Below are 15,749 nucleotides of genomic sequence, written 5' to 3' on the forward strand. Positions count from 1 at the left end.
AAACACTTTTATAAGAAAGTAATAAAAATTTATTAATTTAATTATCAAATCAAATTTAAATTATATATTTTTTAAATTCTAAATTTTCCTTTTCTCACATTACTATATTTCCTTAATTCTCCTAATTCAATATAACCCAGGAATCAAATATGTGCATATAAATTTCTTAGTAAAAAAATGGCTACAGTAAGTGTTCGTTTTTTTATAGTTACAATAAAAGATTATACATATTAATAATTTTAATCGGAACAATTTGTAGATCATGAAATGTAGAAATTTCCAATTTACTATTAAGTTCTGTGTGGTAAATTTAAGGGTGGCGAGTAGTTTATGGATGATGGCTAATGGTTGATAGTTTATAGTTGTTGGTTGATGACTATTGACTAATAGCTGATTAGTTAATTAAAGTGTTTGGTAAATTAGTGGTTTAACTAGTTGATAAATGTAAAATAATACAAAAAAGATACTCCCTCCGTTTTTTTTAAGTGTCGTTTTAGAAGAATTTTTTTTGTTCCTATTTAAGTGTCGTTTTATAATTTAATGTTATAATTTGTCATTTATACCCTTATTTTTTCAATAACTCCACCTCAAAATTTTCAATTAGTTATTGAAAAAAGAGAGTGTAGGATTGAATTTATTAGGAAAGAGAAAAATAAATAAGGGTATAATAGAAAATGAAATTCTAATAATCAATTATCTTGGTTGTAGAGCTTTTTGCTAAAACGACACTTAAAAAGGAACGGAGGGAGTATTTTTTAATTAATAATGAAAGAAAAAATGATAAGCTATAATCTAAAACACTATTTAAAATAAGATCTAAAAAATAAGCTATAAGTAAAATAAACTATAAGCTCGTGATAAAAAAATTATTATTAAATAATTATTTTATTATCATACAAGCTTATAAGCTTTAAGCCATAAATTTAAAATATAGTTTGCCAAACAAAGACTTAAACTAAAAAAAAATTATTAATTGACGCAATAGTGGTAGAAATTAAATTAAAAATAGTATAGTTAACTATGAATATCAATGCTAATAATAATGAATAAACGTTATGAAGTTTTTCAAAACAATAAACGTAATCAACATTCGGTTTTAGATTTTTATTTTATTTTTAATCAAGTTATATTGAAGGGAAACAAAAATTTAAAAACACTACTACAAAAGAGGGGCTAAAAACGAGCCCAACAAAAAAAAAATTGCTCACCAATTACTGACTTTTTTTTTTTTAGTTCTGAACAAATAATAATTATAATAACAAGAAATTGCAACAATAAAAACTGTAGCAATTAAAAGAGAAATCTAAAACGGAGAATGATTAAATTGTGGGCAGTGAACCGAATGTTTTTCAAAAATAAATTTTACAAAATTTTACAAAAAATTATGTTTTTTAAAGATATTAAAAAAATTTAATTTCATTTAATTATAAAAAAAATAATTTAAAATATTTTTATTTTAGATATGAATTTGGTTGAAACTACATTAATAACATTTTTTTTTTGAAAGAAACAATAATAACATGTTTAAATATATTAATTTGGTTAAAACCAGAGTCATAATTAACCGGTTTTTGATAAATATCAATGTGGATAATTTTGGGCACTCCTCCTAATCACTGTCAATTAAATTCATGATATTCATCCGTTTTATATGATAGTGAAAAGAGGAAATGGATTGTCTAGTGGGTTTCCTCTGCTGCCATCTCTCCTGCGCAATTCATGATCATTGAATTTAATCTAAGGTTGAAATCTTTCTGTTTTATAATGCAGATTTTTTAACAACTTCTTTTTTCCACCATTGAATTAAATCTAAAGGCTACAAACTGGAGAGAATCTAGATCCGTGAAAAGATGAGTATTTTATTTTAATGAAATATAAAACTTAACAAGTCTATATATATATATATATATATATATATATATATATATATATATATATATATATATATATATATATATATATATATATATATATATATATATATATATATATATATATATATATATATAGGGGACGACTCAAGTGAGAACACTTGGTTATTATGAGAAATGAGAACAATGAATCACGACCATTAAATTTTGATTTTGTTGATTTTAATGGACTGGATTGGTTTCTCTTTCTATGTTGATTTAAAATAAATATTAAGGATTCTAGAAAGAGAAACCAATCCAGTCCATTAAAATCAACAAAATCAAAATTTAATGGTCGTGATTCATTGTTCTCATTTCTCATAATAACCCAGTGTTCTCACCTGAGTCGTCCCCTATATATATATATATATATATATATATATATATATATATATATATATATATATATATATATATATATATATATATATATATATATAGGGGGCGACTCAAGTGAGAACACTTAGTTATTATGAGAAATGAGAACAATGAATCACGACCATTAAATTTTGATTTGTTGATTTTAATGGACTGGATTGGTTTTCTTTCTAAGATCTTTAAAATAAATATTAAACTATTTTAGCAACATCCACCTTATGGTGCATTTAACTATTTTTTAGTTAAAGCTAGCTAAAACACCTTCATAAAAATAAGTGGATGTATTTGTAGATTTTACCTAAGCTATTACATCCCATTTTGGTGCGGAAAAGTAAATTTACCTAAGCTATTGATTCGAGCGACTTGACTATTATTCAAAAGGCAACGAAGAGGGAAAACCCTAAAGGTGAGTGTGTGAATAATGTTTTGATTCAGATATTTATCTTTGAGTTAGTAATCTAAGGGTTAATTGATTAATCTTGCCATACAATCCTATTAGCCATACATCTAAGCAATTTATCAGCAATTTATATATGGGAAAAGTAAATGCAGAAAGAAAAATGTCATACGTTATTACAGGGCTTTTCCGCAAATTTTCAAAAGTCAAGAAAGGAATAACCAAAATGGTCTTAATCAATAAGCCAAGGTATGACATCGAAATAGTAATAAATTCATGATTCCTAAATTATGATAATGCTAAACTAAATGAGTAGACTAGCATCCTATAATAAATTATAAAGAATAAAAAAGAACATCCCTTTGAATCTTGATAGAAACGAGGGAAAACAACCAAAAATCAAGGTGAAACAACGAGGCATGGTCGCCGAAGTTCACCGAGACCTATGGGCCTAAACACCAAGTGGGTGCAGGCGAAGCCGGTCAAAAATTATAAGCCACACTATGTTACGCAAAACTTGACTCGAGGGGAAATTGGGTCAAAAATTATAAGCCACACTATGTTACGCAAAACTTGACTCGAGGGGAAATTGTTACCGCGCATGGATTAAGGTAGCATTTAGTGGCCCAACAAAGTGACTGGTCCATAACAATTAACAAACATATCAATCCCAATAACTACCACAAAGACCAAAACAAGTGTTATGATGTCAAGCCAGATAAAGATGTCAATTCGATCAACTTCGGATCCAAAATAGTTTCTAAGTCCTCGGAAGCAAGCATGGACTTGCTTTTCAAAAACACTTGATTAAAAAAATGATTGAAAAATAACTGTTAAATGATAGAATGAACAACTTGCTTCCGAACAACTATCTTTGCAATGAAGAAAATAACTCTATTTTTTTCATCATTGTAAAGTTTGTTGTTAGCTCTTGTTTATATCTATCTGTAAATAATATTTTAAACACATTTTTCACTTTTTCAAAAATAAATAAATAAATTTGATGCATATGGTATTTGTCCAAAACTGCAACAATAAAGACACTGACCACAAAGTTTTTTCACAACTATCCATCATATCCTATGAGCTGAGGAGAGAACACCACAAAAGAACACTGATATTAACATCTACAAACCTATATTTTGAACCATGTTGTCACCCTCATTAAACAACAAATTTGAAAATTTCTCCAAATCATTGTCCCCTTCTGGTTCTAGGAGGAGTGCGAGGAGCGCGGTGCGAGTTCTGGACTGTCTGTGTATTGTGATTGTATCTTTGTGAAGCAAGGTAAGATAAAGCAGTGACAACGTCAGCTATAACCGGTCGCATATTAGCTTGTTCTTGAACACACATTGCTGCAACAGCAAGAGCCTGGTATAGCCCTCTTGAAGGATACTGACCTTGAAGCATAGGATCGGCCATTTGCGAAAATTTCTTTCGATCTTTGAACAATGGTCTGGCCTGCAAGTAAAAGGCAAACCATATATCGAATCTCATTATGAAGTACTTCAATAACTAAAGGCCAATATTAAACAAAAAATCGAAGATTTTCTCTCTTACCCATGCAACGAGATTCTGCTCGGCTGCAGATTTTGAATAGTCGATTGCTTTCCTTCCTGTGATTATTTCTAGAAGAACTACACCGAAACTATAAACATCTGATTTGAGAGTGAGTTGCCCGGTCATTGCATACTCTGGAGCACAATATCCGTAGGTTCCCATAACCCTTGTCGATACATGGGTGTTTTCTCCGACCGGGCCAAGTTTCGCCAAACCAAAATCAGACAACTTTGGGTGATACTCTTCGCCAAGCAAAATGTTGGAGCACTTCAAATCTCGGTATATAACCGGAGGATTAGCTTTGTCGTGTAGATATTCCAACCCCTTTGCTGCCCCAGCAGCTATTTTCATTCGCGTGTTCCAATCAAGTCGCTTCTTACCAGGAGATATATCTGCAAACCAAATATGTATAATCCATAAATAACAAGATAGCATCAAATAGCATCAAATTCAGAGAGAAAAAGAACGCATGAATACCATGCAAGTGGTCTTCCAAGGATCCTAATGACATAAATTCATAAACTAGAAGCCTTTGATCTCCATCAGCACAATAACCAAGAAGATTGACAAGGTTAGGATGGTGAAGTAGACTTAACATCAATACTTCAACAAGGAATTCCCGATTCCCTTGGAGTCCGTTTCGGTCAAGTTGCTTGATTGCGACAACCTATATTCAATGTTAAAAAAAGATGAAACAAGTTACAAACTCAACCTTTTGAAGAGTTCCATGTTAAGGTAGATAGAAAGCGGAAGAATTATTTCATTGCCCTGCAAGTTTCCTTTAATCTCCATAAACAAAAAATAATGATGATAAAGTATACTCACCTGATTAATACTTTCCATATGACCTTTGTATACTCTACCAAAGCCTCCCTCCCCTAAAAGACATTCTGCTTTAAAATTTCTAGTTGCAGATGCCAACTCGCGAAATGAGAAAGTCTGTGATGCAATGTGTTGAGTGCTCCCGTTTTTAGATTTATCCTTGGAGTTTGTTGATGAACTCCTCTTCAATTTCCCTACACTCAAGTGAGATGAATAATGACATCTAAGACCAACACATGATACTGCAATCTCTAGGAACCATGTGTATACTACCATATATATGTTTCACTTTGGAATCTCCAAAAACAAATTAAACATTATTAACATAATATGAATCGCGAACTAGTTTTACACATGCATTTTTTCAAAATCATCATCAATCGTACATACAATTTTGAGAGTTAGGATTATACTGTGTGATAGAAGAAACCATAGAGCTCATATTGTTACCTTCATTAGCATATATGATCATGTTGAGTTGACTATATCGCGAAAATTAAGCAAGTTGATACTCGATAGCAATGTTAAATTTGTTAATATTTGGTGTTGAGTAACATAGCAAATTAGTCCTCGTATCTGTAGAACACTCTCAAATTTGTCCCTGACGCTACGAATATTTCAAAAATGTCCCCGACTCTATTAAAATGTCAAATTAATCCCTATATATAACCACTTCCTATCAATTAAGTCTTCATATTAAACAACTTACTATCAATTTGGCCCCTGTATTTAACCACTTACTGTCAATTTAGTCCCAAACATTATAATATCGAACGACTAATACGAGTAAAATTTGACAGAGTCAATGATCTTTTCGAAATATTCTGGCATGTTAACATAAAATTTGACAGAGTCAATGATCTTCTTGAAATATTCTGGCATGTTAACATTGCTATTATGATCTGTATATGGAAAATGCACATGTTGCTCTAGCTTCTAGTTTGGTCAATCACTAAAAAAAAATTGCAGTCATTAACCACATCAAATTCCACCTAAAAAAAACATACTTTTTTTTGCAAGAAACCCCAAATCAAGCAAGTAGATAAATTTCTAAAAGACATTACAAAATCACTGAAAACTCAATCATCTTCAATAGGGTTCGTTACTGCATCTCACACAACCATAAACCCATTGATGAACAGTTAAACCAACAAAAGAAAAGAAAAATACCTTGGGTAGGTTTAATCTGAGGAGCAACACTATCTTGAACTTCCATCTTCACAATCTTCTTCTTGGTTCCTGAATTTCCAGAACACGGAATCCAACCCATATTTCCTCTTCTTTCTTTGGAGATCCGACCCGACCCGGAACACGGTGCTCCGGTATCTAGCTACAGCAACTTGGAGAAGAACCTCTTTCTCTCTTTTTCTCTGACTATGTCATTTTTTTATCATGTGTTTATGTTCTATGTTTCTTTGTCTTTGAATTTTGTGGGTATTTAGAGTTTGAAAATATTAATTTAGTCATTGGTTTTTTTTTGTCGGAAAAAATTCCATGATTGGTTCAAATGCGTCTCCTAAAACCTACTTCAAAATAATCTTGAATATAAAATATTCTTTTTATTTTTTTTTATTTTGGTTAAGAATAAAATAATTGCTTTTGAATTAAGTTTGTTTATTTATTTATTTAATAACATGTCATGCCAGCGACTACTGTATGCACATTGCTGTCTGTCTCAACCTTAATAATCTAATTAATAAAATACCTAATGCTTTTTTATTTGGGTTTGGAATATTTAATGCATTTATTAGGAATTAATGTGATCTTCATTTAATCTATTTATCTGAATAATCTATTAATAGCATTAGTGTTAACGGTTAACATCTTGTTCAAATTCCCTCATTCATTTTCGTACAAAATGATGTGGCCAAATCACAAGGCTCTCCGAGCAAACATTAATATGTGAAATTATTTTTAATTATTTAAAAATGTATTAAACTAATAACATTATTATATAAAAATTGTAATTGTTGTATTGTCATGTGTTGGTTTAATAAATTTGGTTGATCCAAAAAGTTATAAAATTTTGGTAGTGTTATGAATTGACTTGAGTAAAATGACATTACATAAATTTAGGATGTAAATGTGTTTGTTAGGCCATCCACAACATTTAAGGTAAAACCGTGTCGTACGCCAGCTGTAAGAAAAATTTAAAAATTAAACAGCTAAGCACACGTGATGATGGAAAGCAACGGTACTTTCTATTATAATAATAATATAATTAAAAGCTCTTTTTCTTTTTAATTTTTTTTTCAAACGGTACTTTCTATTCAACGGCTCTTTTTCTTTTTAATTTTTTTTTTATAATTTATTTGGTTATAAATAGAAGCAAATGTTAGTCATATTTTATCTCATAAATTTATTCCTTACTCATAGTATTTTAGTTTTTCTCTCACAATTTCTTCTTATTAGCCTTCAATTGATCATATATTTTACCAAATTTTTCATCTTCTTAGTTCAAATTATTATTGTTAAGGGCAAATGGACCCTAATCAATATAATTTTCAACAATCTATGTTCCATCTCATGCAAAATCAGCAAAATTTCAATCCGCAAAATTCTCAATTTCCCCCACCGCCAATAAACTCTACCGTATTTTTTCCGCCACCAAACAACCCAAATATTTATTTTAGACCACAGATAAATACTCATGGGGTGAATTTTTCTCATCATGAACCCGAAACACCAAATGGGTTTATGTCTGAACGCCAAGTTCCACAATTTTCAACTCAAGTTGGTATTGAAAATACTACAATTGAAAAAGAACAAAGGCGTTCTGTTAAAAAAAAACCTCAAGAGGTATTCACAAGGGAAGAGGATACACTTCTAATGCAATCATGGCTCAATGTTTCAAAGGATCCAATTGTGGGAGTTGATCAAAAAGTTGATAGCTTTTAGTTAAGAATCACCGATAATTATAACCAATATCGTGGGCAGTCACGAAAAAAGCTACAAGGCCAATTAAAATCTCGATGGCATCGAATAAATGGTTGTGTTCAAAAATTTGCTGGGTGTTACAAACAAGCTGTTCATGGAAAAAAAAAGTGGGGCATCAGAGAAAGATATCTTAATCAATGCGCATGCTTTTTATGAACAAGATGAAGGTGCACCATTCAATCTTGAGTATGCATGGCGGCTTTTAAAAGATGAACCTAAATGGATGGGAACATTCACCGAAAATTCTTCAAAGAGAACAAAGAATTCTGCTAGTGGTTCATACACAGCATCGCTAAACTCAGAGACACCTTCAAGTTATGAGTTAAACTCATCATCTCCAATGGAGCGTCCAATGGGACAAAAGGCGGCAAAACGAAAAGGTAAGGCAAAGGAAAATGCAACTGAACCTCCTTCTAGTGTTATTTCCGATACAAGGAATAAAAGAATGGAAGTAATGGAAAATCTAGCACGACTTAAGGAGGAAGAAAACAAATTAGTCAAGGAAAAGATGGAGTTTGAAGCAATGCAATTCATAATGTCAGACACTTCTAAGATGAATGATAGTCAACGTGAATTTCATGAAAAACGTTGTAATAACCTAAAAGAAAAATATGGATGGTAATAATATGCAATGTTCTAGTATTTATTATATTTAAATATTATGTAGTACTTGTTATGTATCAACGACTATTGTAATAAGATGCAATGTTCTAGTATTTTTTATATTTAAATATTATTCAAACTAGCCGTTATTCAAACTAGTCGTTATTCAAACTAGCCGTTATTCAAACTAACCGTTATTCAAACTAGCCGTTATTCAAACTAGCCGTTATTCAAACTAGCCTTATATATACTCTCATTCTTTTCACACTCTTCTATCATTTTTCTATCACACTTCTATCATCATTCTCTCACTCTTCTATCATTTTTCTATCACCATTCTCTCACTTCAATGGATTCAAACAATTCAAACAACCTCAACAAACTTTTTTGGGAGGTGATTGAAGAAGAACTTATGGACAACACAGATGAAGAACTATTGTTGTCAATGCTCGAGAAGGAACGTCAATCTAGAAGTTCATCAAGGCGAAAAAGAAGATCAGCGATAGATCGGAATCGTGAAGAAGGGCATATACGATTATTCAACGACTACTTCTCAGACAGTATACACAGATGCCCAATTCCGTAGAAGGTTCAGAATGCATAGGCATTTGTTTCTTCGAATTGTAGAAACCCTTGGAAATCATGATGAATATTTTCAAATAAAGGTCGATGCAACTGGTAAAATGGGTCTTTCACCATTGCAGAAGTGCACTTCTGCTATTCGTATGTTGGCATATGGATCTTCCGCTGACATTGTAGACGAATATGTTCGAATTGGTGAAAGCATTGCAATTGAGTGCTTAGAGAGATTCGTAAGGGGCGTGAATGAGGTATTTGGGGCTGAGTATTTGAGAAGACCTAATAACAATGATGTTGAGCATCTTTTACAAATGGGGGAGTCACGAGGATTTCCAGGCATGCTAGGTTCCATTGATTGTATGCATTGGGAATGGAAGAATTGTCCTGTTGCATGGAAAGGACAATTTTGTCGAGGTGATCATGGTAAACCCACGATCATGCTTGAAGCAGTGGCATCACAAGACTTATGGATTTGGCATGCATTTTTTGGTATTGCAGGTTCAAACAATGACATTAATGTGTTAAACCAATCTAATGTGTTTAACGATATTTTGGAAGGACGTGCTGCTACTGTGCAATATACAATCAATGGGAATCCATATAATATGGGGTATTATTTAGCGGATGGTATATATCCCGAGCGGGATACATTTGTCAAGACCATTTCAATGCCGCAAGGAGAAAAGAGAAAACTATTTGCACAACACCAAGAATCAGCTAGAAAGGATGTGGAACGTGCATTTGGAGTGCTTCAATCTCGATTTGCAATAGTATGTGGTCCAGCGCGTGCTTGGCACATGGAAACCCTCAAGCATACCATATATGCTTGCATCATATTGCACAACATGATTGTCGAAGACGAACGACACACATATGGAGGTGATTTTGATTACTGTTACGATAATGCAGGTAGCAACAACTCAATGACTGAAACATTTAGCGGTCCTCATCCGAATCTTGCAACAAGACTACAAAGAAGAGCAACTCTTCGTGAAAAACAAGTTCATCGCCAACTTCAAGGAGATCTAGTCGAACATATTTGGGAACGTTTTGGACATGAGGACGATGAAAATTAAATTTGAGTAATTATGTTATGTAATTTATTTTTATTGTTTTTAATTATATTTTTATTGTTTTTAATTATATGTCATGCATTTGGGATTAATTTAAATTATAATTTTAAATTTTATGTTTAATTTTATTTATTTTATATTAATTTAAATTTAAATAATTTAAATTATTATTTTAAATCAAATAAAATTTAGTATGAATAAAATATTATTATACAAAGTAAAATTGTGGGACCCAATATGAGTTCTTTAGAATTATACCATTGGAGTGAAAATTGGAGTGAGTTGCTTCAAGATGATGTGGACTAATGGGTCCCACAAAGAACCAAACAATGGGTTGCACCATTGGAGATGCTCTTAGGCCATCTACAACGGTAAGGTAAAACCGTGTCGTACGCCAGCTGTAAGAAAAATTTAAAAATTGAACTCCGCCAGCTAAGCACACGTGATGATGGAAAGCAACGGTACTTTCTATTAAAATAATAATATAACTAAAAGCTCTTTTTCTTTTTAATTTTTTTTTCAAACGGTACTTTCTATTCAACGGCTCTTTTTCTTTTTAATTTTTTTTTTATAATTTATTTGGTTATAAATAGAAGCAAATGTTAGTCATATTTTATCTCATAAATTTATTCCTTACTCATAGTATTTTAATTTTTCTCTCACAATTTCTTCTTATTAGCCTTCAATTGATCATATATTTTACCAAATTTTTCATCTTCTTAGTTCAAATTATTATTGTTAAGGGTAAATGGACCCTAATCAATATAATTTTCAACAATCTATGTTCCATCTCATGCAAAATCAGCAAAATTCCAATCCGCAAAATTCTCAATTTCCCCCACCGCCAATAAACTCTACCGTATTTTTTCCGCCACCAAACAACCCAAATATTTATTTTAGACCACAGATAAATACTCATGGGGTGAATTTTTCTCATCATGAACCCGAAACACCAAATGGGTTTATGTCTGAACGCCAAGTTCCACAATTTTCAACTCAAGTTGGTATTGAAAATACTACAATTGAAAAAGAACAAAGGCGTTCTGTTAAAAAAAACCTCGAGAGGTATTCACAAGGGAAGAGGATACACTTCTTATGCAATCATGGCTCAATGTTTCAAAGGATCCAATTGTGGGAGTTGATCAAAAAGTTGATAGCTTTTGGTTAAGAATCACCGATAATTATAACCAATATCGTGGGCAGTCACGAGAAAAGCTACAAGGCCAAATAAAATCTCGATGGCATCGAATAAATGGTTGTGTTCAAAAATTTGCTGGGGGTTACAAACAAGCTGTTCATGGAAAAAAAGTGGGGCATCAGAGAAAGATATCTTAATCAATGCGCATGCTTTTTATGAACAAGATGAAGGTGCACCATTCAATCTTGAGTATGCATGGCGGCTTTCAAAAGATGAACCTAAATGGATGGGAGCATTCACCAAAAATTCTTCAAAGAGATCAAAGAATTCTGCTAGTGGTTCATACACGACATCGCTAAACTCAGAGACACCTTCAAGTTATGAGTTAAACTCATCATCTCCAATGGAGCGTCCAATGGGACAAAAGGCGGCAAAACGAAAAGGTAAGGCAAAGGAAAATGCAAATGCAACTGAACCTCCTTCTAGTGTTATTTCCGATACAAGGAATAAAAGAATGGAAGTAATGGAAAATCTAGCACGACTTAAGGAGGAAGAAAATAAATTAGTCAAGAAAAAGATGGAGTTTGAAGCAATGCAATTCATAATGTCAGACACTTCTAAGATGAATGATAGTCAACGTGAATTTCATGAAAAACGTTGTAATAACCTAAAAGAAAAATATGGATGGTAATAATATGCAATGTTCTAGTATTTATTATATTTAAATATTATGTAGTACTTGTTATGTATCAACGACTATTGTAATAAGATGAAATGTTCTAGTATTTTTTATATTTAAATATTATTCAAACTAGCCGTTATTCAAACTAGCCGTTATTCAAACTAATCGTTATTCCAACTAGCCGTTATTCAAACTAGTCGTTATTCAAACTAGTTGTTATTCAAACTAGCCTTATATATACTCTCATTCTTTTCACACTCTTCTATCATTTTTCTATCACACTTCTATCATCATTCTCTCACTCATCTATCATTTTTCTATCACCATTCTCTCACTTCAATGGATTCAAACAATTCAAACAACCTCAACAAACTTTTTTGGGAGGTGATTGAAGAAGAACTTATGGACAACACAGATGAAGAACTATTGTTGTCAATGCTCGAGAAGGAACGTCAATCTAGAAGTTCATTAAGGCGAAAAAGAAGATCAGTGATAGATCGGAATCGTGAAGAAGGGCATATACGATTATTCAACGACTACTTCTCAGAAAATCCAGTATACACGGACGCCCAATTCCGTAGAAGGTTCATAATGCATAGGCATTTGTTTCTTCGAATTGTAGAAACCCTTGGAAATCATGATGAATATTTTCAAATGAGGGTCGATGCAACTGGTAAAATGGGTCTTTCACCATTGCAGAAGTGCACTTCTGCTATTCGTATGTTGGCATATGGATCTTCCGCTGACATTGTAGACGGATATGTTCGAATTGGTGAAAGCACTGCAATTGAGTGCTTAGAGAGATTCGTAAGGGGCGTGAATGAGGTATTTGGGGCTGAGTATTTGAGAAGGCCTAATAACAATGATGTTGAGCATCTTTTACAAATGGGGGAGTCACGAGGATTTCCAGGCATGCTAGGTTCCATTGATTGTATGCATTGGGAATGGAAGAATTGTCCTGTTGCATGGAAAGGACAATTTTGTCGAGGTGATCATGGTAAACCCACGATCATGCTTGAAGCAGTGGCATCACAAGACTTATGGATTTGGCATGCATTTTTTGGTATTGCAGGTTCAAACAATGACATTAATGTGCTAAACCAATCTAATGTGTTTAACGATATTTTGGAAGGACGTGCTGCTACTGTGCAATATACAATCAATGGGAATCCATGTAATATGGGGTATTATTTAGCAGATGGTATATATCCCGAGTGGGATACATTTGTCAAGACCATTTCAATGCCGCAAGGAGAAAAGAGAAAACTATTTGCACAACACCAAGAATCAGCTAGAAAGGATGTGGAACGTGCATTTGGAGTGCTTCAATCTCGATTTGCAATAGTACATGGTCCAGCGCGTGCTTGACACATGGAAACCCTCAAGCATACCATATATGCTTGCATCATATTGCACAACATGATTGTCGAAGACGAACGACACACATATGGAGGTGATTTTGATTACTGTTACGATAATGCAGGTAGCAACAACTCAATGACTGAAACATTTAGCGGTCCTCATCTGAATCTTGCAACAAGACTACAAAGAAGAGCAACTCTTCGTGAAAAACAAGTTCATCGCCAACTTCAAGGAGATCTAGTCGAACATATTTGGGAACGTTTTGGACATGAGGACGATGAAAATTAAATTTGAGTAATTATGTTATGTAATTTATTTTTATTGTTTTTAATTATATTTTTATTGTTTTTAATTATATGTCATGCATTTGAGATTAATTTAAATTATAATTTTAAATTTTGTTTAATTTTATTTATTTTATATTAATTTAAATTTAAATAATTTAAATTATTATTTTAAATTCAAATAAAATTATTATTGGAGTGAGTTGCTTCAAGATGATGTGGACTAATGGGTCCCACAAAGAACCAAACAATGGGTTGCACCATTGGAGATACTCTTAAGAGACTAAAAAGGTACTAATAATTATGGCTTGGATTGTCTGCAGCATTTTTCCTGCTGCCCTCTCTTCAGCCTTAATATTAACTATTGTATTAAAGTCTATGCAAATTAGTCATTTAAAATAATACTATGTATTGCCTATCAACCATTGGATCAGGAGCATGATAATGAGCTGAAGCCAAAATGCTGCAGACGATCCATTCTCAATAATTATTAGTTAAGGGACTAAAAATGTCATGTATATTTGTTAAAGGACTAAAATGAAATCTTACATAAAGTAAAGGGATTAAATATGATACATTATGCCTAAATAAACTAAATAAAATTACTTTGTAAATCAGACTATAATTTCATAAGAGTATAGATTAATAGAATTGAAACCAAAATGGCATTAAGAGAATTGAATTTTAAAGTTTACAAAATTGAACATTGAAACCAAAATGGCATTAAGAGAATTGAATTTTGAAGTTTACAAAATTGAACATGACCAATACGACATTAAACCAAAATGTTGTTACACAAACACTACTACTACTACAAAAGGTGTACAGGAAATGGTTAACACAGTCATGGTTGGCTCAAAACAGGCTGTGCTACCTGACATGGTGCTAGATAGTCAAGTTGTTCTACTTGACTTAGTGTTTCCTGAGTTGTGTTAGATTGAGTTGTTTCTTGTGTAAGTGGCATTGACAATTTGCAAGTAACCTTATTTTGTCCATTCATATAACAACGACTACACTTGATTTCAAAGTTTGTCTGCATCAGTTGTATCTCATCTTTCACCATTTCTCCTGCCTCCATGTTCTTTTTCTTCTTGCGCCTCGCAAATTATCTTTTTATGGGTGGTGGCTGCAGATCAACAAAACCTGTTTTTGTCCATAGAGTTTCCCCGTTGACTGGATAAATAATTGGAGCATAGCAAGCTTTATAGCATACCCTTTTGTAGCAGTCAAGTAATAAATCTTTAATTTCTAAATGTTGATTCTTCATGCATAACAACTTGACAGCCCTGTAAGCATCTATCTCTTACAAGAGCATTCATTTTCTGACAAACTCATTGTGTATTTTTCTCTATTATATGAGATATGTCCAACCTTATAGTCATATTCACCAACACGCCTATAAGACAAATAGAAATCACAAGTATTTAAACACAATCCATTTATATAACACAACAAATATTTAGTTAACACATAAAAATGCAGGTAACTTAGAAATATGCCGTTTACACAAAAACCAATTCAAGAGTGCCTTTTGTTGATCACTGATAAATGTGTAACTCTTTCATAACCTAACACCTCTTAAATCACTTGTAAAAAATTCAAGAAACCATGGGACCCTTGGCTTCACCATCTACAACAAAAAAATGATATTGGCAACATTTGACCATTTGGGTCTCTTTTAATGGCTCCTAGTATTTGGCCACCATAATAACCCTTTAAGAAACATCCAATCAATCCTATAATGGGCTTGCATTTAAAAAAATTATTTTTGCATGCTTTAAAGCATATATACATCCTCTAAAAAGTGGGGGTTTGATGGTGTGGCGAAGGGAAAATTTACAGAGTCGACACCGTATTTAATTTATCCCTAAGAAATTGGGAAATAACGATAAAATCTTAAAGGAATGGATAAGACGATCATCACAATCGAATATGAGTTTGGGAGTCGGTTAAGTGACGTAAAGATGTTAGGCACTCCTCACCTCTGTTGTACTCAACGGGAACCTCCTACGGTCTAGGATTAA

At 32.4% G+C, this 15,749-nt stretch overlaps 3 protein-coding genes and 2 pseudogenes across 3 annotated transcripts; 4 read left to right on the top strand and 1 right to left on the bottom strand.

Moving 5' to 3' along the window:
• Positions 1–3,661: 3,661 nt before the first annotated feature.
• On the bottom strand, positions 3,662–6,516 carry LOC131610284 (probable serine/threonine-protein kinase PBL7). Its single transcript, XM_058882186.1, has 5 exons — positions 6,238–6,516; positions 5,071–5,261; positions 4,723–4,912; positions 4,246–4,637; positions 3,662–4,146 (listed from the first exon to the last, which is right to left on the bottom strand). The coding sequence occupies exons 1-5, from the start codon at positions 6,335–6,337 to the stop codon at positions 3,880–3,882; spliced, it is 1,140 nt and encodes a 379-aa protein (XP_058738169.1). The 5' UTR covers positions 6,338–6,516; the 3' UTR covers positions 3,662–3,879.
• A 1,537-nt stretch (positions 6,517–8,053) lies between these two features.
• On the top strand, positions 8,054–8,626 carry LOC131614848 (uncharacterized). The gene has a single exon (XM_058886389.1). The coding sequence runs from the start codon at positions 8,054–8,056 to the stop codon at positions 8,624–8,626; it is 573 nt and encodes a 190-aa protein (XP_058742372.1).
• Positions 8,627–8,956: 330 nt separating this feature from the next.
• Positions 8,957–10,262, top strand: LOC131614849 (uncharacterized; annotated as a pseudogene).
• A 745-nt stretch (positions 10,263–11,007) lies between these two features.
• On the top strand, positions 11,008–12,088 carry LOC131615257 (glutathione S-transferase T2-like; annotated as a pseudogene).
• Positions 12,089–12,418: 330 nt separating this feature from the next.
• On the top strand, positions 12,419–13,447 carry LOC131614851 (uncharacterized). The gene is made up of 2 exons (XM_058886390.1): positions 12,419–12,989; positions 13,053–13,447. The coding sequence occupies exons 1-2, from the start codon at positions 12,419–12,421 to the stop codon at positions 13,445–13,447; spliced, it is 966 nt and encodes a 321-aa protein (XP_058742373.1).
• The last annotated feature ends 2,302 nt before the right edge of the window (positions 13,448–15,749 follow it).

Source organism: Vicia villosa, linkage group LG6 (assembly GCF_029867415.1).
Source record: "Vicia villosa cultivar HV-30 ecotype Madison, WI linkage group LG6, Vvil1.0, whole genome shotgun sequence".
NCBI lineage: Eukaryota > Viridiplantae > Streptophyta > Magnoliopsida > Fabales > Fabaceae > Vicia > Vicia villosa.

What these genes read in the sequence shown, in the direction of transcription:
- LOC131610284 (XM_058882186.1), bottom strand. Translation starts at nt 6,337, where the DNA reads ATGGGTTGGATTCCGTGTTCTGGAAATTCAGGAACCAAGAAGAAGATT. An exon ending in CTTGGAAGACCACTTGCATG is followed by an intron (nt 4,638 to 4,722) that starts GTATTCATGCGT and finishes TTTGGTTTGCAG; the next exon opens with ATATATCTCCTGGTAAGAAG. An exon ending in AGCAGAATCTCGTTGCATGG is followed by an intron (nt 4,147 to 4,245) that starts GTAAGAGAGAAA and finishes TTTTACTTGCAG; the next exon opens with GCCAGACCATTGTTCAAAGA.
- LOC131614848 (XM_058886389.1), top strand. Translation starts at nt 8,054, where the DNA reads ATGGTTGTGTTCAAAAATTTGCTGGGTGTTACAAACAAGCTGTTCATG.
- LOC131614851 (XM_058886390.1), top strand. Translation starts at nt 12,419, where the DNA reads ATGGATTCAAACAATTCAAACAACCTCAACAAACTTTTTTGGGAGGTG. An exon ending in GGAGTCACGAGGATTTCCAG is followed by an intron (nt 12,990 to 13,052) that starts GCATGCTAGGTT and finishes TTGCATGGAAAG; the next exon opens with GACAATTTTGTCGAGGTGAT.